This window comes from Pinus tabuliformis, chromosome X (genome assembly GCF_031772625.1).
Source record: "Pinus tabuliformis cultivar Carrire ecotype Pingquan chromosome X, CPIR1, whole genome shotgun sequence".
In the NCBI taxonomy this organism is placed as follows: Eukaryota; Viridiplantae; Streptophyta; class Pinopsida; order Pinales; family Pinaceae; genus Pinus; species Pinus tabuliformis.
In genome coordinates this window covers 320,894,016-320,914,670 of record NC_142308.1, presented here as the reverse complement: position 1 = coordinate 320,914,670, position 20,655 = coordinate 320,894,016, and the positions used below count along the sequence as shown (strand labels likewise).

The window sequence follows — 20,655 nt, the reverse complement described above, 5'->3', positions numbered from 1 at the left end:
GGAATTGGGGAAAAGTTTTGAAATGACTGATTTGGGCTATGTTCATTACTATCTTGGTATTGAAGTAACTCAACATCCAAAGTCCATATTTCTTTTTCCAAAGAAGTACATTGGAGATCTGTTGAATAGGTTTTGCATGAAAGAATGAAATCCTCTTACTACTCCAATGGAATAAAACTTAAAGCTCACATCTATTGAAGGAAAAGAATTTGAGGATGCAACAAAGTATAGACAGCTTGTAGGAAGTCTCAACTACCTAACTACTACTAGACCAAACATTTCATTTGCTATTGGAATCCTCTCTAGGTTTATGCAAAAGCCTTGTGAGAGGCATTGGTCTGCTGCAAAAAGAGTTCTAAGGTACTTGAAGGGAACTTAAGACTTTAGAATCAAGTATACACAGGTGGACGACTTCAACTTGATTGGATACTCTGATTAAGACTTCAATGGAGACAAAGAAACTGGGGTATCTGCTTCAGGATATGCTATGAGTCTTGGATCAAGAGCTGTCTCCTAGAGATCACGCAAACAATTAGTTCCAGCCGATTCCACAACAGAAGCATAATATGTGGCAGCAGCTGAGGCAACAAAAGAAATTGTGTGGCTCAAGAAAATTCTTGAAGATTTGCAGGTAAAACAAGTACAATCAACTCCAATCATGATTGACAATACCTCTGCAATAAAGTTGGCCAAGAACCCAAAGTTCCATGATCGAACGAAGCACATCAATACTAAATATCATCTAATTCGACATCATGTTGAGGCCAAAACAATCCATCTCCACCATTGTTCCACGAACGAGCAAATTGCAGACATCTTCACCAAAGTGCTTGGAAGAGAAAAGCTTGAAAGATTCAGAACGATGCTTGGACTCACGAACATCCCTTCAGATTAAGGGGGGGAATGTTGACACCTAATCATCAGGATTAGGTGAATAACTGAAAATGATGTAAATAAATAATAGAGAATATGAATAGTCACCGGGAGATGAAATGAATAGTCTCTCCCTCATGTATATAATAAACACCAACCTAAATGAAATCAACAAATTGTTTTGAGGAGTTACTGCCTGGTCTGGTACTTTTCAAAAGATGAAACACTTCATCATTATCTCCATCTTGGAGACCAAATCAACTTTTATCATGTCAATATTACATGCATGTCTACAACAAAGAAATCAACCCTGCAAGTTAATTACACATACATGTTCAAATACAAGGAAATCATCAACATCCTTGTGTTCATCCACATCATTCTCATGCATGAATTTCATCCTTCAACTTTTGCTTAAGCACACTGTACTTTCAACGCTGAAATGAATATAATGTTGCAGCAACAAAGTGAGTCTCCTACTCAACTTTTCAATTCACCTTTTTGGTAAAATGATGCAACTTGCATTCCATTAACACAGAAATGCAAACAGATGCATCAAATCAAAAGACATGCAATCTTTAATTGGATAAGAACTCTAACCATTTCTTACCAAACCATTTCAAAGGTGCTACTTTTGTTTGCACATCAGCATCAACATGTGAATCATCCTGAAACACATCAATCATGGAATCTTCCTTTCCATTCCTGCCATTTTCTCTTTCCACCTTCTTCAAGTTTCATGGAAGCATTTTTGGATTCAGAGTCCAACACCTTTCAACAATGTGTCCTTGCTTATGGCAGTAGGTGCAACACATGTGCATCCTCTTGATAGCATGATTTTCCTTGTCGAATGGACCTTTGGCTTCTTGCTTCCTTTCCTTCAAAAGTTTCCTGTATGTGGCCATTCTCTTCCAACATCTAGAAACATTATGGTTATTCAAACCACAAAAGGAACATGCAATTCTTTTCCCATACTTATATGGAAATTTATCATGCTTTACATAATCAAAAGGAATATGATAAGAACCATATTTATACCTTTCTTTTTCACCTTTATTGCCTTCATGAGGAGGTGAACCAAATGAAGAAGTGGCTCCCTTTGGAACACCATCAACCACTTCAATGGTTTCAGAGTTTCCACAACTCTCTGGTTCAAGTGTATGCTTATGAACACCTGCATCCTGCAAATGATGTTTCAAGCTTTTGCATTCTCCACGAATACAACCTTCACACTCTTGAGGTAGAAGACCTGAAATGAAACTCCTTCTTGGAACTGTTTCAATGACCTTCATGGCAGCTTTGAAACTTTCTCCATAAGACTGTCCATAGCCAAGACCCAAATACTTCAGCCTTTCCTCAACTATTATTGGCTCATCAATACCGTTTGCATGTTTACCCAAGCCTTTTCCTTCATAGCCGATCTTGGACATTAACTTGGAAGCTATGCCTCTGGTATGTTTTTTAAAAGAACCAATATAAGAATTCTTAGAGGAAATTGAAGACAAACTGGAATTATTTACCTCTTCTTCAGGCTGATACTCGACTAAGGCTTCTTTTGCAACAAATAGTTGTGTCTCCAACTCATGCATCCTTTCCAGGTTCATGTTTGCAATGTGAAGTTGTCTTTCCATTTCCTGCAATTTGTCAGAAAGCGACTACTTCTCTTCCTCCACGGAATTCAACTGCTCTCTAAGTTTGTTGCTCTCCCTTGCATCCTCACACATTTCTCTCACCTTGTCCATCATGATGACCAAGTCTTGCTTCATGTCTTCATCAAAGAATCTTGTGAAGAAAGAAGATTTTGAGGACTCACTTGTAGAAGTTGTCATTATGCCAATGAACAAAAGAACTTCAAACAAGATTAATAAAGAGCTTATTCAGAAACCTTTTGCAACAAACCTCTTGTGCTTTAAGGATTGCCTTGAGGTTCTTTGGGATAAGAAGAATGCCTTCAGCCCTTCTTCCTTCTTGTCCTCTCCTGGACTTAGCTATCAGTAGCTTTCCCTTCACCTCTTCAAACTCACACAACAGTCAATTTACAAAAAATAAACAACAAAATCCTTTCTACTATTTGAACACCTTTCAAGTCAAACAAGCATTCTGATCTAATATCACCTACTTTGGTATAATCAACATTGATATCACCTTCTTTGAAGGTGGGTTTAATCAAACTTAAGCTCCAATACCACCTGATCTGAAAATGGGGCACTAAAGGCTTGTTGTCTAGCTTACAATAACCTCTCCCACTTCCAAAGCTTAAATATTCCCAAGACCTTATGATTAACCAATTGTGGAATTACTAGTGCTTCAAATGGGTGTATGCTTATGATTCCCTTTATCTGTTAAGTGCTTTAAGTTCTGTTGCTATTGCTGATATTTAAATACATGTGACAGTAAACAATGCAACAAATAAAAAAACACACATAACAACAATATTAATATGGAGTTCACCCAAACCTCTTAGGCTACGTCTCCTTGAGCTCCAGTCAACTCAACTAGGCTCTCTGGGATTATGGCATAAGTTCTTTTCCAAGCTCCATGCTCAACTTCATTAGATTACACAGAAACAATGGGCTTAGAACACCATCTTGTCCTTGGCTCTGAAGCTCTTGGGATTTCTGGCTCTAGCTCTCGCTCTCGTTCTGGCTCTAGGCTCTGGCTCTGGGCTCTGGCTCTTGGCTTTGGCTCTTGCTCTTTGCTCTGGCTCTGGCTCTGGCTCTCGGCTCTGGCTATTCGGCTCTGAGCTTCTCTCAGCCTCTGCGTGCCTCTGTAGTTCGCTTGACCTCCAAGCGACTCTCAACAACCTTCCAGCGACCTTCAGCAACAACTTTCTGCAGTTGTGCTCTCCGAAACAAGAACTAGTCTGCTTCACTTGGATCTATGGCCTTTGAGGAATCCTCACCTCTGCGGCTCCCATCCGTTCCTCTATACCCAATCATGAGGAATCATTCCTTTTCGCCTCTGTGGCTCTCTGTGCTTCATAACACATAGGTGTGATGGTTGTTCCCAATGGCAATGGACTAGCGGGCATGGAGAACTCGGTTGTTTGGCCTTCTTATGTAAGAATCCTGAAAATGGCCAAATTTCCAATAAACAGAGAATATGTGTGGAAATACACTATCGGGTGTGAAATCCGAACTTCAAATATTATCGAATCACCCCTATAAACCCTATCGGGTCTGCCTTTTATTGGAATATCGCAATCACATAGGCGGGAGGTCAAAAACCTCAATACACGAGAATACATTGAAAATCTTGAATTCCCGGATTTCAAAACTTATGAACTCAGGTCCATAATCCCATAAGGTCTGGCCCTTTATCAGTTATCACAATCGTAGTCACACATCACATGTCAACGACCCTTGTATCGGGATCACCGATCGTCAATCGCCAATCGCCTATATCGGCGTATCACTATCGGCCCCGTCGCTATATTACACATCGCAATTGCAACGGTCCCAGGGGTATTCCCTTTGACCATGTCGACCGTCGATCTGCCGATCAGCCGATCGCTGATATCACACCTCGCATATCACATCGGCAAGGTTCTATGTCCCTGCTCCTCTGATCGTCGATCGCCCAGATCACCGATATTGCAGTCGCTAATCTCATGTCGCCTTGTCCTCCCGTCGGGCCTTTATCCCTTCATTGCTCCAATTTGATACATCACATGGATCTGATAATGGTTTAGGCTATGGAACGTAATATTTCAGGTCCGCCCTTTAAACCTTTCACATGTGATTTTTGCATATAAGGCCTTATGCCCATTTTCATAAGATTTTGCCTCCTTTACAAAGGACAAAGGCAAACTTCTTTTTACGATAACTTCTTCATCTAAAGTCCATTTTAGCCCATTCAAATTGCAGTAGATTCATAGTGAAAAGATCTACGCAATGGGACTATTTCCAAGAGTAGCCCTTGAATTTCATTTTTCTCTATGAGGAACACTTTAGACTTAGAAGTCTATCCAAGATCCATTTTGGATCAACATAAATCTAAGTGTACAATCTCCAAAGGTGCCTTTGCCCTTACTAACTTTCCTGCTGGAATCGTCTCTCTACGTTGTTTACCTACGATGCATCCTTCACATAGGTTGTTCAGTTTTTCTATGAGTGGCAATCCCTTTACCATGCTTTTTCTATGCAGCAAATTCAAACATCCAAAGTTGATATGTCCAAATCTCAAATGCCATAACCAATTTTCATGTTTGACCTTTGCTTGATAGTTCACTTGTGTTACAGCTGCATCTTTTCTTCCATCCTCTAGTGAGTTCATTAATAGTTGTGCTTGTGCACCTTCTTCCTTTAAATATGATCTTATCTTTAGGGGAAACATTCTAATGTTGGACATCTGAACCTTTGCAATCAGTTGTCTACTTGGAGGCCTATCCAAAATTGTGCACACATCATTTTTGAGGAAGACATTTTAGCCCTTTTTCATGAGTTGTGCAATGCTTATGAGGTTATGCTTTAAGCTAGGGACAAAGTAAACATCTTAGATGTACTTCTTCTCTCCCTTCTTTGTTAGGATATTAACTTTTCCTTTGCCCATGACAGAGACTTTGCTATATGTCCCTAATGTCACTTCAGATTTCACACTTTCATCTAGGCTGGAAAACATTTCTACATTCCCTGACATGTGGTTGCTACACCCTGAATCCAAATACCATATATCACTTTGTTTTTCTTGTGCTACATCACAAGCTAAAAGCATGCTATCATGGTTATGATTTTGCTTTGTGAAATTTACACTTGGTTTGTTACTAATGTCAAATTTCTTCTTTCTACATTCATTTTCATAATGACCATACTTCTTACAATAATGACATTGAACTTGAGATTTATCATACCTTTGACCTTGTGCTTGATTTTGGCTTGGGCCTTGACTTGGATTTTGATCGTTGTCTCTTGCACTTGAGCTTGAAGGGCTGCTTCTTCCACCTCTATGTGGGCTTCTTCCTCTTCCTCTAGCATATGACCTTCCTCTACCTCTACCTTGACCAAAGGAAACTTGTGTCTTGAAGGCATGCTCCAATGAGGAGCTTGTTGCTCTATTCAGTCTATGTTCATGTGAAATCAGTGATGCATGAAGCTCATCCACTGAGAACTGTGAGAGATCCTTTGTCTCTTTTATGGCCACAACAATGGCATCAAACCTTGTTGGCAAACTTCTCAAAAAATTATCAACTATTCTCCTTTCTTCAAGTGTCTCACCATGAGACCTGATTTGAGTAACTATCCCAATTACATGTGTAAAAAATGAGTCTACATTCTCAGACTCTTTCATACAAAGTGTTTCAAAATCTCTTCTCAACATTTGTAGCTTTGTTGTCCTGACCTTTTCCATGCCTTGGTAGGCTGTCTCGAGGGTGTCCTATGCTTTCTTGGACTTCATTACTACTGCAACCCTTGGGAAAATACTTTCATGAACTGCTTGGAAAATATAGAACAGGGATTTTGAATCCTTCTTCCTGTTGTCCCTTAACAAATCCCTTTCTGCTTGATACAAGGCATTGTATGTTGCTGCATCTGCTGGTTCTTGGAAACCATTCTCCACCAAATCCCAAATGTCTAGGGCCTTCATTGTAATAGCCCAATAGTCATTAATTTTTCCATTAAGCTGAGGTATCTGAGGATTAGTCAAGCTTGTGCTTGATGTTACCATTTCTGAGTGTGAGAAAAAACTTTCTACCTTATGGTAAATTCGCTCCAAAGGAAAAAAAATCTGCCCTCAAAACAATTTTCAATTGATAATAAAAACACTTGTTTTTACACTAACAATATTTAACATGCTCATACCATGTTAGAAAAGTTTACGAGGGCAAAGGAGCTCAGAAATTGGTTGCGGCAAAGTCAACTAGCTCAGAAATACGTTGCAGCAAGGATGTCGTAACCACACAGGGACTTAATTAAAACATAAATTTTAAGCACAGCAAAACAGAGTAAAACAAAGGAGGTTGTCATAAATCTACTTGCGAAGGATTAATGCCATAACCCAACTAGACACTTTATATTATATATTAAAACATAAAGAAATACATTCGAGTGATAAATGGAGGCTACAACTCCAAGTGAAAAACACAACAAACTTACTGCATTTATCCATTACTGGGGATGTGGAGTAAACTTCTATAAAATGCGTTTTCACACATACACCAATATTTCCTCTACTATTTCCTCCTCACTACCTCACAAACTATCACTCTCTAACATCACAAATGAATTTTACATCCATATTTATCTCAACATACAAACTTGACATTAATACATAACAGGGAAAATAATTAATACACAACATGGGCGATTTTACATAGTAAATGTTTTTCTAAACTTGCAGGTGTTGTGGAGTGTGGGCAGCAGTGGCGGAGTGAATATTTGCCCATACATATTTAATAAACTTCATTAAATGCCTTAACTCCTCTATTGTGTTTCCAAATGGTCAAGGTTGTTTAGTCCTTTCCCGTGCAAACAAAATCTGCAGTGGTTGCGTGGACAAGCATGGTGTTTGTCAGTCTGTTCAAGGTGGTGGTTGGGAATTTGAAGCATTTTTTTTTAAAGGAGAAATATTTTATCATCATTTTATAATAATTTCCAAGTTTAACGTGTGATTATTGCCAATTTGAATTGCAAGATATTTATTTTTACTATAATTTTTAATATATATATTTTATTTTCTAAATAATGATAATGAAAAATATATTAATATGTATAACTTTATTATAAAATAATAAAATATAATGATTAATTTTTTCTTTATTAAAATTTATAAATTAATTGTGTTGAGATGTTAAGTATGAAAAAATATTGTAATGTTATATTATGTAAGAAGTAAACAAATTACAGAAGGTACAAAGTGAAAAGGATGGAGGAGCGCAGGTTGGACCCAGGGCGGGCTGGGCCGAGGGCCTAGCACCCATCAGACCATTGTTAGCAGGAAGAAATGACTAAGCAGGGCTGTACACCGGCGGACGGAGACGCTGGCAGCTGGACAGAAGGCGACAACACCCAGGAGGCAAAAAAGCTGGGGAAATACAGGAGCTTTTGGAAGGTAAGAGGTTTTACTGTAGAAAACAAAGGAATAGTGTAAGACAAAGGAATAGTGTATTGAGCTGACACAGACCCAGCATCGATCCTGGAGAAGTAAGATTGATCTGAGCGTTTTTTAGTTATTCGGCACAGTAACCATGTTTAATCCAAGAGAAGGTGTGGATCTGGACCCAGCCCCGGAAGACATCTTATCGGTCTGGGGAAAGGATCCATCCGCTCAAAACCTGGAATGGTATTTTGGGGCGTTAGAAAGCTGTGGCATCGACCTGACTTCTCCGGAAGGGCAAAAGGATAACAAGCAATGCATACCCCAGCCAACAGCTTACTTGGAAGGGAAGGAAACAACCCATCAGGGCAGCAAGGGAGTGCAGCAGTCAAGAAAATTGGAAGGGATTGAGCTGCATGCAGGTTTCCAACCACGGGTCCAAAGCCACAAAGGTAAGGTTATCTCTATCGGGCCAGTTCTCTCAGGAGGTCTTGAGGAAATCGTAAATAGCGGAACGTCTTTAGGAATAGGTTTTGCAGAGGGTTCCGGGAAGGCATTGGCAGTTACCAGGGCTTCTATTGCAAAAGGATCGGGAAGCCCCATCAGGGGTGAAGGAAGGAGGATAGCACGAACTGACGACATTCCAGATCTACAAAAGAATCATATAGGAACGGAGTTACTGAACCAGGATCCATCTCAGATCTCCCTCGAGCAAGCCAATGCTTTGACCAGTGATACAGTAACAGCAACTTATGCGACAAGATCCACTATTCTGGGGTACGAGCAAGACCTGCAAGAGAGGGTTGAACAGAGTCAGCAAACAAGAGCAGAGGGCCAAGGGGCAAGGAAAACAGGGGAGAAAAGAAAGAAACAGAGGACGATAATTTCACAGGAACTCGAAGGAAATCTAGTGTTGGGTATGGATGTGCAGATAGAAGAGGCGCTGGAAGTGGCTGAATGCACTTTGGTAGGTCGGGCGAGGGGGTATAAATACTCAACAAATTATATTAATTCATGGGGAGATCAAAACTAGAAGTCAGAACTCATCAAAAGCTTTCAGGTTTCGGCCTTAGCCAAAGGATGGTTCATGGTGCGCTTCGAGAACAAGACAGCGGCAGACTGGGTGGTAGGAAGGAACTGGGCCTTCGGAAGCATTCCTGTTCTTTTCAAAAAATGGAGCCCAATGTTCGATGCGGTGCATGAAAAAACAGATGCTTTCCCGGTGTGGGTTAGGGCTCCGGGGTTGCCATCCTTTCTCTGGGTGGAATCAGTGTTTAAAGCGATAGGGAACAGGTTGGGCACATATTTGGAAGCGGACATGTCTTTCTTGCAAACACAGAACAAAGCAATGGCAAGGATTCTAGTCAGTCTAAATCCGCGTGGAGGCCTAGCAGAAAAAATCAATCTTCAATATAAAGAGTACGTTTTTGAACAGGTTCTGGATTACGAACATTTGCCTTTTAGATGCCATAGGTGCCATGCCTATGGACACTTGGCTAAGGAATGCCCTTTAGGGAGAAGACGTAGGAGATTTCAGAAGACAGCTGCTCAGATTGAGAAGGTAGTGAATCAAAACCAAACAAGCCAGAGGACAGAACCTTCGTCTATCCAACCAGAAGGGGTCATGGAGGTGGATACTAGGCAAGAGGGGAAAACATCGGAGGAAACTTTTCAAGTCAATATGGTCAGTAGGGAAGAAGCTGCAATTGTGTCTGGGATCGAAGGAGCAGCTCAGGAGATCTGCAAGGAAGCGGCAGAATTACAAAATCCTTCTCAAGTCGAGGACTCAAAGGGTATGGGTTTAGACCCAAGCAATACATCTTTTCCTTCTGAAATAAAAGATGAATGCTTGAAGTCTGAAGTACAAAATAATAAATGTATTACTGAAGACAATGATCTTATGGAAATGCATATTGAAAATCAAATGGAAAATGATGTTGAAATCATTTCGGCTGCTATTCCCTCCATAAATCTGAATCGTGATGATGGCCCTTATGAGGAGCCTTCCCCCTCAGTCGCTCCTCCTTTCTGCCACTATAATCTTAGATCCCTAGATAACAAGCCTGAGACTTTAGACTCTGTTGGCGGAATAGGTCAGTCCTCTGCACAGTGTTCAAAAAGGAAGTCTAGAGGAAGGAAATCAAAGCTTTCCAAGGCCCAAGTCAAAGCAAAACATGATGTAGCTGATGGTAAACAACTATCAATTCTCGGGGCACTTAGAGCAGTGCAGGCCCCTGACAATGGTTTAAAATGATTTTCACATCCTGGAATTGTAGGGGTTTAGCCAGTAAACCCAAAAAACTGGCGCTCAGGGAGATGATTTTAAATTCAAAGGCGGATATCTTCTTACTACAGGAAACTTTGGGGAAGGGTGTAGAAGTAGAAGCTGCACTGAATTCCCTTTTACCGGGCTGGCATTTCTCAGCTATTGACTCAGTAGGACACTCAGGAGGTATGGCGGTAGGGTACAGGGAAGGGAAATTAAAGATTACAAATCAATGGGGCATGAAGCATGCAATGGGCATTGAATTTCAGTCCCCAGAATTTGCATTCCCCTTAACTTTGATTAATATCTATGGGCCTTGTCAGGGAAGAGTATCCTTTTGGACAAAATTTCTGTCAAAATCGGTGGTGAAAGACAAAAATCTAATTTTGGGTGGAGATCTGAATTTCTCAATTGGTAGGGCGGAGGCATGGGGCCCAACAGCCAGAGAGGACTCACTCTCAGATTTTTTTCACAATCTTTTAATCTCTAACAACTTGATAGATGCAAATCCAATCAAGATCAAGCCGACATGGAGGAACAGAAGAGTAGGAGAAGCAAGAGTTGCAAAACGCCTGGACCGCTTCCTTATAAACAAAGAGTTATCCTCCAGAGTGTCCCTGTTCAGACAATGGGTCGAAGAGGGAGGACTCTCGGATCACTTTCCAATCTCTCTAGAAATATCCAGGCCTCCACTTAAGCCGGCAGCTCCTTTCAAGTTCAACGCTACATGGCTGCAAGAGGAATCCTTTGAAAAACTGTTCAAAGAAACATGGCAACACCCAGACAGGAATACAACCGAGGACAAGGGGTATTTGTTTATGGAAAATTTAAAGAAACTAAAGAAAGCTACTATTGAATGGGCAAAGGACAGGAAGCAGAAACAGAATGAAGATTTATCTAGGATCACAGAGGAATTGCAAAGGTTGGAAAGCACAGAAGAGGATAGTTATGCAACACAAGAATCAAAAGAGAAGATCCTTTCCCTGGAAAAACGCCAATCCCAAATACTTTTGGCAAGAGAGGAGGAATGGAGGCTAAAGAGCAGAGCGATTTGGCTTAAGTCAGGGGATGAAAACACGAAATTCTTCCATAACTATGCAAAAGGAAGGAAATCTGTAAACACAATCTGGAACCTCAAGAATGAAGAGGGTAGGGAGATAAAGACGTTTGAGTCCCTTTCAGCGCTTGGGCAAAGGCACTTCCAAAGCTTGTATTCAGACCAAGGAGAGATTACAATCGCTGAAATAATCAAGACCGCTCAATGTTTTTCTCGGTATGTGGAAGGGGAAGAAGCAGAGGAACTGATGAGCGAAGTCACTCAGGAAGAAGTGAGCTATGTCATCAAATCAATGGCCAAAGACAAAAGCCCAGGTCCGGATGGGTGGACCATTGAGCTTTTCCAACATTTTTTCGATTTGATAGGTTCTGAGATAACTGAGGTGGTTGATGAATCCAGAAGAAAGGGAGAGGTATACAGTCCGTTTAATGCAACTTTTATAGCCCTCATCCCTAAAAAGGAAAACCCTGAAACATTTGAAGACTTCAGGCCCATTTCACTATGCAATAGTATTTACAAGATTATTGCCAAAGTGATTGCGATTCGCTTAAAGCCGATATTGACAAGATGCATATCCAGCGAACAATTTGGGTTCCTAAATGGGCGACAGATACATGAAGCTATAGGCGTGGCGCAGGAGACCTTGCACAGTGTTAAGCAGAAGAACATGAAGGGAGCTGTAATAAAAATTGACTTATCAAAAGCATATGACAGAATTAACTGGAATTATCTCAGGCTGCTTTTAACCCATTTAGGCTTCAAAGTGGATTTTATCAGTTGGATCATGGGCTGCTTTTCAAATGTCAGTTATGCGGTCCTCATAAACGGGGCAGCCACTTCTTTCTTCAAAGGACAGAGAGGCTTGAGGCAAGGATGCCCCTTGTCACCCCTGCTTTTCCTATTAGCTGCTGAAGGACTAAGCCAGCTGATTAAAAAGGCCAAAAGGGAAGGCAAGGTAAAAGGGATAGAAGTGGCGGTAAATATGTTCATATCCCATCTTCTTTTTGTTGACGATATTTTGGTATTCTCAAATGGAACCTCCAATGAAATAAAGGAATTAAAACTCATTTTTGACCTTTTCTTGAAAGCAACAGGAATGTGCATAAATTACAGAAAATCTCAGATAATTCAGGAAGGTTTAAACAGACAAGAGAAAGCACAGATCCTTTCATCTTTTCCTTTTGATATATGCAATATGGATGTGTCTTTTAAGTACTTAGGCTTTTGGCTGAAGCCTAACGCATACAGGAAAGAAGACTGGAACTGGTTGATAGCCAAAATAGAATCCAGAATTGCGCATTGGAGCTACAAATGGTTGTCCAGAGCAGGGAGATTGACCCTAATCAAAGCAGTGCTTTTAGCCATGCCGGTTTACTGGGCAGCTTTAACTTGGGTACCAAAAGGGATACTGGAGAAAATAAAAAGAATTTGTAGTAGGTTTCTCTGGGCAGGCTCGAAGGAAGATTCTGTTCTCCCATGGGTTGCCTGGGATAAAGTGGCAAGACCAAAAGAATGGGGAGGATGGGGAATAAAAAACCTTTATGATTTCAGTCTATCGCTGGCAGCCAAATCAGGATGGAGGCTCATAAAGTTGGAAAATTTATGGACAAGAGTTGTAAAGAGAAAATATATAGATCTGATCCCGTTAGAAGACTGGATTAGGAGCCAAAACAAGAAAAAGAAGAATGTCTCGGTGGTATGGAAAGCAACGGTGGAATCCTTCAAAGTAGTTGAACAAGGGTTGGCATGGAAGATAGGGAATGGGAGAAATCTGCAGTTAGGAAAAGACCCTTGGGTGGGCTGCAATGAAAACTATGCCCTATCCCCTGGACTAATTGGACAGTTAGAATCAAAAGGTATTTTCTCCCTAAACCAGGTGGAGAAAGTTGGGCACTCTTCAATGTGGGGACAAGCTTGGAAATCAGGCGAAGATTTGGACTTAGAGGCCCCTTGGTGGAACGAATGGAATGCATATATCCAAGAACTATCCAGAACAAATGTCAGAATAAAAGAGGAATTGGATCAGCTGGTTTGGGCTCATGCTGATACAGGAGAGTACTCCCCTCGAAATGGATATAAATTCATCATGTCAAGAAAAGGATGGGAAGAGCCTGAATGGTGGGCTAGGAACTTATGGAAACTAAAATGCCCAGCGAAAGCCAGGCTCTTCTTTTGGTGCATTTTAAAAAGGAAAATACCTACATGGGATATTCTACAAGCCAGATATTTGCAAGGACCGGGTCGATGTACTTTATGTAGAACGGATTCTGAAACTATCAACCACTTATTTCTTTTTTGTCCAGTAGCCAAAAATGTCTGGGCAGAGGCAGAAAAACTGATGAATAAGAAGATAGATTGGGTAGGAAGGAATCTGAATGAAGCCTGGGACAAATGGTGGCAAAATTATCCGGAAGGCAACATGCGGAACTTACCTCTTATAATCTGTTGGGGGGTATGGATCGCACGAAATCGGAGCATTTTTCAAGATAAGGAATTCCAGGGAACAACTATAGCAATACAAAGTATTATGATCTACTCAAATATCCCTGAACCAGAGAAGAACAAAGTTCCGAGACAGAATAGGATAGAACAAATTCAAGAAGGCATTCCCTGGGCATATTTCGACGGGGCCTCTCAAAACAATAGGGCAGGTGCAGGAATAGTTTTTCACACAAATACTCATCAGACTTATAAAGCCTCTGTTGGTCTAGGTTCCGGATCGAACAACTATGCAGAGCTATCGGCCTTAAAACTCCTTCTTTGTTGGCTCATCCAAAGGAGCATTTTCAGGATTCAGATCTTCGGAGATTCTTTAAATGTCATTAACTGGGTTAATGGTCAAAGCATGTGCAGAAATCATATTTTAATTTCTTTGGTTGATGATATTCAGGTTCTAAAAACTTCTTTTAACAGCTTCTCTCTATCCCACATATACAGGGACCGTAATGATACAACAGATAAGCTATCTAAGGAAGGTCTGCAGCTGAATATGGGCAGCTGGAAAATCGTTGCAGAAGAGCACGGACAGATCCGAGTGTCAGAGATTCCCCCCTACATTTAGGAAATTGGTTTCAGAACGCTTTATGTCCAGGTAGCCGTCTTAGCTCAGCGTTTAAAGTCTTTCTTTTGGAACTCAGGGGAATGTAATCATAAAACAAAATACTTTTCAGCAAATACGTTCTGCTGTAAAGGTCGATTTCCTCTTCTGAGGAGACCTGTTTTCATTGACTGTTTGTTTAACCTCTTTAGGGAGGAGCTCGTAAAACTAATAGCTGGAAAAGCTTTAGCTTTTGGGTAGAACAGTTTTGCAAGCTTATGGACAGGTGGTCCTTAACAAAAGGACAGTTTTTTGTTTCATAGCAGTGTTATGGACTACTCCATAACAACAAAGGAATGCTTTGCATTTGCAATGTAACTTTTTATCTCTTAATAAAAAGTTCGCTTTTTCTTCGGAAAAAAAAAACAAGTAAACAAATTACAACTAAAAATTAGGGAGATGAAATAATTTAGAATGAAATTTTTTTAACAAACTATATTTATAAATATTGTGAAAATGGACCTCATAAAGATTTGGGTCTCTTGTTTTAAAAACACATAGCTTTAAGAATAGTATTGTTATGTAATATAACATATTTAAAAGCTTAAAAAATATTTTGTTATTCACCTTTTGACTCAAATACCAATATGGTTTATATACACACACACACACACACACGGCCATGTCTAGATCCATTTAAGTTCTATGAAGTGTTAAGAAGGACCAAATCTTTCAAGATGCAAACCTTTCTTTAGGTTTTGCACTCAAAAAGAATTACAGAAATTTGATCCGTCTTCAGAATTGATAAATCCAAAATTAATTGAATCTTGACTAATTTAAATAATAAATATATTTTAATTATATAATAACAATATTTTAATTATATATAATTACATCTATAAATATATAATTAGATCCTACGTTTAAAAAATTTAATTTTAACAAAAAAAATTATACTAAAAAAACAATATTTTTTTTTAACTTTCAAAAACATAATAATCATGTTGGAAATATATTAAAACTCATATTATTATAAAAGTTAAAAAAATTGAGAGAGTTGAGACATTAAATACACAACCAATCACTCATTATTTTTTATTGATCACAATAGTTACAAATATATAGAGCATAAATAAGTGACTCTGACACATCTAAATCACTACTACAAATCATACATAAAAAGTAACAACATTTAGATTGACTCATGGTGGTTCATAATGACATCTAGATATGACATGAAACCATTACTTCTAACAATAAATAATAATAAAATGACAATAAATTATTTTAAATAAAAAATTTACGAAATATAAAAAACAAAAAATATGAAAATAAAAAAATATTAAAAATAAAACAAAATAAATTATTCTTAAAATAAAATAAATTGTTTTTAAATGAAGAAAATGTTTAGAAAGAGAAGAAAACATTAGAAACTTAAAAAACATATCAATTTTATTAATTATAATAATAAGGGGATGAAAACATAACAACGGTGAAAGAATACGAGGGGAGCAGTCACAGTATCTAAGTCAGACTGCGAGGACATGACGGAAGTAAGTGGGGGGGGAGAGATCCCCTCCTACAAGGAGGTTACGGCAGGGGAAACAAGCCGAGTCGGAGCAAATGGCGGACTAGGAAATCGCGGCAAGACATCACCGGTGATGGGAGTAGCCTGGCAGGCGCGAACAACAAGCAAATGCCTACCGAGGGCTTCCAAAAAACCCAGGTTCGTAGTCCCGAATAACAAATTGGAAGAGTACAGAGGTTATATGAAGGATCATGCACTTATATGCAAGTTTGTAGGAACATGGCCGTCTGAAAAAGAGTTAATGAAATGGATACACCTAAAGTGGAAACCCAAAGGCCATATAGATCTCAAATTAGGAGCAAAAGGGTTTTTTACAGTAATATTTACAAACCTGGAGGATAAGGAGAGGATATTTGAGGAAGGGCCATATTTCTTCAACAACGCAGGCCTATTCATGCGGCAATGGGAGGAGTGTTACAATCCGGAAAAAGAAAGGATGTTAGCAGCACCAGTTTGGGTACGGTTGTTTGGACTTCCGATCGAGTTTTGGGACCCAAAAATTTTAGAAGGAATTGGGAACTCGATTGGGACCTTTGTAAAGGTTGCAGAAACCACCAAGAGAGGAAGATATACATCATACGCCAGGATCTGCGTCTACATGAATATTACAGAACCCCTGCCAGAGCACATTGAAGTAGAATACCATGATGAAGTATGGAAACAACCAATCGATTATGAACATATCCCATTTAGGTGCAGACGGTGCCATGAGTATGGCCATCTGTTTAAACATTGCCCGTTGAATGAAGGAAATAACCCACCAAACCAAGGGGAGGAAAAGAAAAGGACAGAGCAGGAGAGGTAGATGAACGAAGGGAGCACAGAAGGGTTCACGGAAGTACAGAAAAGAAAGAGATCTCAAAAAGGAAAAACCAAAATAAACCCTCCAAATCCAGAAGGCAACCAGAGAAATTTGAATCAGTTCGAGATCTTGCGGGATCTGGAAATGGAGGAGGAACGAGAAGAAGAGGAAGAGGAACTAACAGAAATCCAGAAAGACTACAGAAAGGATAACAAGGAAGCGAAGAACATAGAAGTGGAAAAAGAGGGAGAAAAGGATGATAGGGAACAAGATCGAATTCAGGAACAGATCCAAATGGAAATAGACCCGCAGTAGGAACAAGAAGGAGAGGAAGAACAGATAATGAGGAAACTACTACAGGAGTGGAAGCATTTGGATGAACGATTTATACCAGAGGATCAAAAACAACTCTACAAGGATATGTTCCAAAGATACAAGGAAAAACGAGGACGATGGACAGCAAAACAACCAGAGCAACTCGGATCACAAGGAGACCAGAACACAGAAATAGGAACCACAGGGAAAGGCGGACGGAAAAGAGGAAGAAGGCCTATGAGCGAGACCATTCAAATGGTAGGAGAGATGCTAGTGAATTCAGGGAAAGTTGTACCATTGTCGGAGGTCTTCCAACAACCCTCAAAACTTTTAAAATGATAATCACAACCTGGAATATCAGAGGACTGAACAGCAAAGGTAAGCAGAGATATTTGAAAGAGAGACTCAAAAGGGATAAGCCAAATATTATGCTAATCCAAGAAACAAAACTAAAGGAAAGTAAACTAAGAGAAGTGATGAAAAATTTTAAACCGTATTATGAGATCATGGGACAAGATGCAACAGGCAGTGCTGGGGGAGTAGCAATTCTGTGGAACCCAGAGGAAGTCCAATTTGAAGACTGGACCAGCATACCCCGCATCCTCTCAGGGAGATTTAGAATTTTAGGCTCTCAAGAATGGATCCTATTATCAAATGTATACGGGCCTCATATACAGAATGAACGCAGGGTTTTCCTTCAGAACTTGGCAGTCATGCGTTCCCTTTACCATGCTTCTCCTTGGATAGTGGGAGGAGACTTCAATATGATAAAAGATCTGAGCGAAAAAAAAGGCGGGCTCAGAAGAACGGAGACAGACATGGAAGCATTTGGGGAATGGATAGCAGAGCAAAGACTTGTAGATATCCAGACTACAAATGGAATACACACTTGGAATAACAGGAGGGGAGGCAGAAACCAGATCGCCTCCAAACTAGACCGATTCCTCCTCTCAGAACAGATCATGAATTGGGATATTTACATTGAAGCTGTGATCCTCCCTGGGATGGGATCGGATCACTAGCCGGTTAAAGCCGAAATGGATATAAAAGCAAGCCCTAAGAGAAAGCCCTTCAGATTTGAGGCCTTTTGGCTTAGGGACAAAAACTTTATGAAGAAAGTAGAGAATTGGTGGAAACAAAGCAGCCAGAGAGGAAGAAATAAGATGCAGACATTTCAGATGAAATTAAAAGAGCTTAAAGGGCACATCAAGAAGTGGAATGAGGAAGAGTTTGGTCATATACTCAAGGACCAGAAAATGCTAGAACAAAGGATGAAGCAAATACAACAAGAAATAATAAATACAGGTAGGAGTGAGGACCTAGCCAAGGAGGAAGGGATCTTGTTCTAGGGCAACTTGAAGAGAGGCAGAAACAAGAAGAAATCTTGTGGAGGCAAAAATCCAGGGTTAACTGGCTAAGAGAAGGGGAACGAAACACAAAGTTCTTCCATCAAGCAATGATCCAGAGGAGGCAAAGAAATAGAATATTCTCTATTAAAAATGACACAGGGACAAGAGTCACGCAGCATGAGGAAATAGAGCAAGTATTGTCAAAGCACTTCAAGGATCTACTCATGGAACCAAATGTCGACCGAGGAGAAGCGATAGAGGAAATATGCAAAGAAATTTCGAGCAGGATCACTAGAGAACAAAACCTAGCTCTGATGAGGGCAGCTACCCTGGAAGAAGTCGAAGAGATAGTGAAAGGCATGAAAAAGAATAAAGCCCCAGGCCTTGATGGTTTCACAGCGGAATTCTATCAAGCTGGTTGGGACTTCCTCGGACAAGATATCCTGGATGTTGTGGAAGAATCACGAAGGAACCAAAAGGTAAGTACAAGCCTTAACTCAACTCTTTTGTCCCTAATTCCTAAGGATGCTAAATCTGAAACCCCTCAGGGCTTTAGACCTATTGCCCTTTGTAATGTGATATATAAGATCATAGCTACCTTAATAGCTAAAAGACTCAAACCCCTCTTATCTAGCATTATCTCCCCGGAACAAACAGGTTTTGTTGAAGGTCGGCAAATCTTGGACGGGCTGGTGGTCTCCCAAGAAATAGTGCACTCTCTAAAAGTTAAAAAGGAAGCAGGCATGATGATCAAATTGGATCTCTCAAAGGCCTATGACAGTTTAAACTGGAAATATCTGAGAGAAATCTTAAGAGCTTATGGTTTCTGTAATAGATGGATTGAATGGATCGCATCCACGATCTCTTCAACTAATTTCTCTATCCTGGTGAATGGAACTCCCTCCCAACCGTTTAAAGCGTCCAGAGGTCTTCGTCAGGGAGACCCTCTGTCCCCATTCTTGTTCATCATAGCTGTAGAAGGGCTAGGAAGGTACATTAAAAAAGAAGTCAGAGAGAAGAAGCTTAAAGGAATCCAACTTTGGGGAAATAACCTCCCAATTACCCATCAACAATTTGTTGACGACATCATGCTATTCTGTAAGGTGTCCCTGAGAGAAGCCAGAAGAATCAAGGCAATTTTAGATCTTTTCATGTCAGCCTCTGGTACCCAAATCAACAATGAAAAATCCTGCACGTATTTTTTCAACACGACTGGAAACATCAGAAACTTCCTGACTAGAACTTTGGGATTCCAATCAGGGGAACTCCCAACCAGGTATCTTGGAACCCCGCTGGCCCTAAACCCCCTGAGGATGTCTAACTGGCAACAAAATCTTGAGAAAATCGCCAGGAAACTAGCAAATTGGTCCTTCAGATCTTTGAATTTTGCAAGTAGAATAGTCTTAGTTAAAGCGGTTCTCCAATCAATACCAATCTACCAACTTTCAGCAATGGCAGCCCCTAAAGGAGCGTGTGCTAAGATGATAGAGATATTCAAAAATTTTATATGGGGAGGCCAGAAAGAGCAAAATAAATTCTCCCTGGTATCCTGGAAGGAGGATTAGGTCTCAGAGATCCTTATGTTCTGAACCAGGCTTTGGGAGCAAAGCTATGGTGGCGGTGGCTAAATGGGGGAAATGACCTGTGGAAAAGAATATGGACAAAAAAATATAACATGCCTACAAAACCAGAGGAAATACTAAGGATAAGGGTCGACAATATGGAATCTAGCCAGTCTCAATAAAGAATTGATTGCTAAGCATGCGTTCTGGGAAATAAGGGAAGGCAGCTCAGCAAAATTTTGGGATGAGGCTTGGCAACAAAGGGAAAGAATGAATGGACTGCAAGGCCTAATGGAAGTAGGCCAAAAAGCAGCAGAGAAAGGAATGATTCTAGTCAGGGACTTTTGGAAGAGGGAAAGCCAAGATGAAGTATGGAGAACCTGGAAGAGCTCGGAAGAATGGATGGATCAGATAACAGGAGAACAAAAAGAGATATATCAAAAGGAGATGCAGACAAGGAGGATTCCCATAAGAAATGGACCAGACATCTTAAGATGGGGTCACACAACTAAAGGAAACTTCTCAATTAAGGAAGCATACCATCTTTTAAACACAGGAGATCCAGAGGATATGCTAGATATCTGGAAGCAAATATGGAATAGTAACTGGTGGCCGAAAGTGGCCCATTTCTTATGGCTGGTTGCCAAAGGCCGGATACTGACCTGGGACCAACTCCAAAAAAGAGGCATTCATGGCCCCTCAAGATGCCCTCTATGTAAACAGGAAAAGGAGACGCAAGAACACCTCCTAAATTCATGCTCAGAAGCCCAGCAT

General features: G+C 40.2%; 1 protein-coding gene across 1 annotated transcript; it reads left to right on the top strand.

Moving 5' to 3' along the window:
- Positions 1 to 17,476: 17,476 nt before the first annotated feature.
- On the top strand, positions 17,477 to 17,992 carry LOC149139759 (uncharacterized). Its single transcript, XM_089450811.1, has one exon. The coding sequence runs from the start codon at positions 17,477 to 17,479 to the stop codon at positions 17,990 to 17,992; it is 516 nt and encodes a 171-aa protein (XP_089306937.1).
- The last annotated feature ends 2,663 nt before the right edge of the window (positions 17,993 to 20,655 follow it).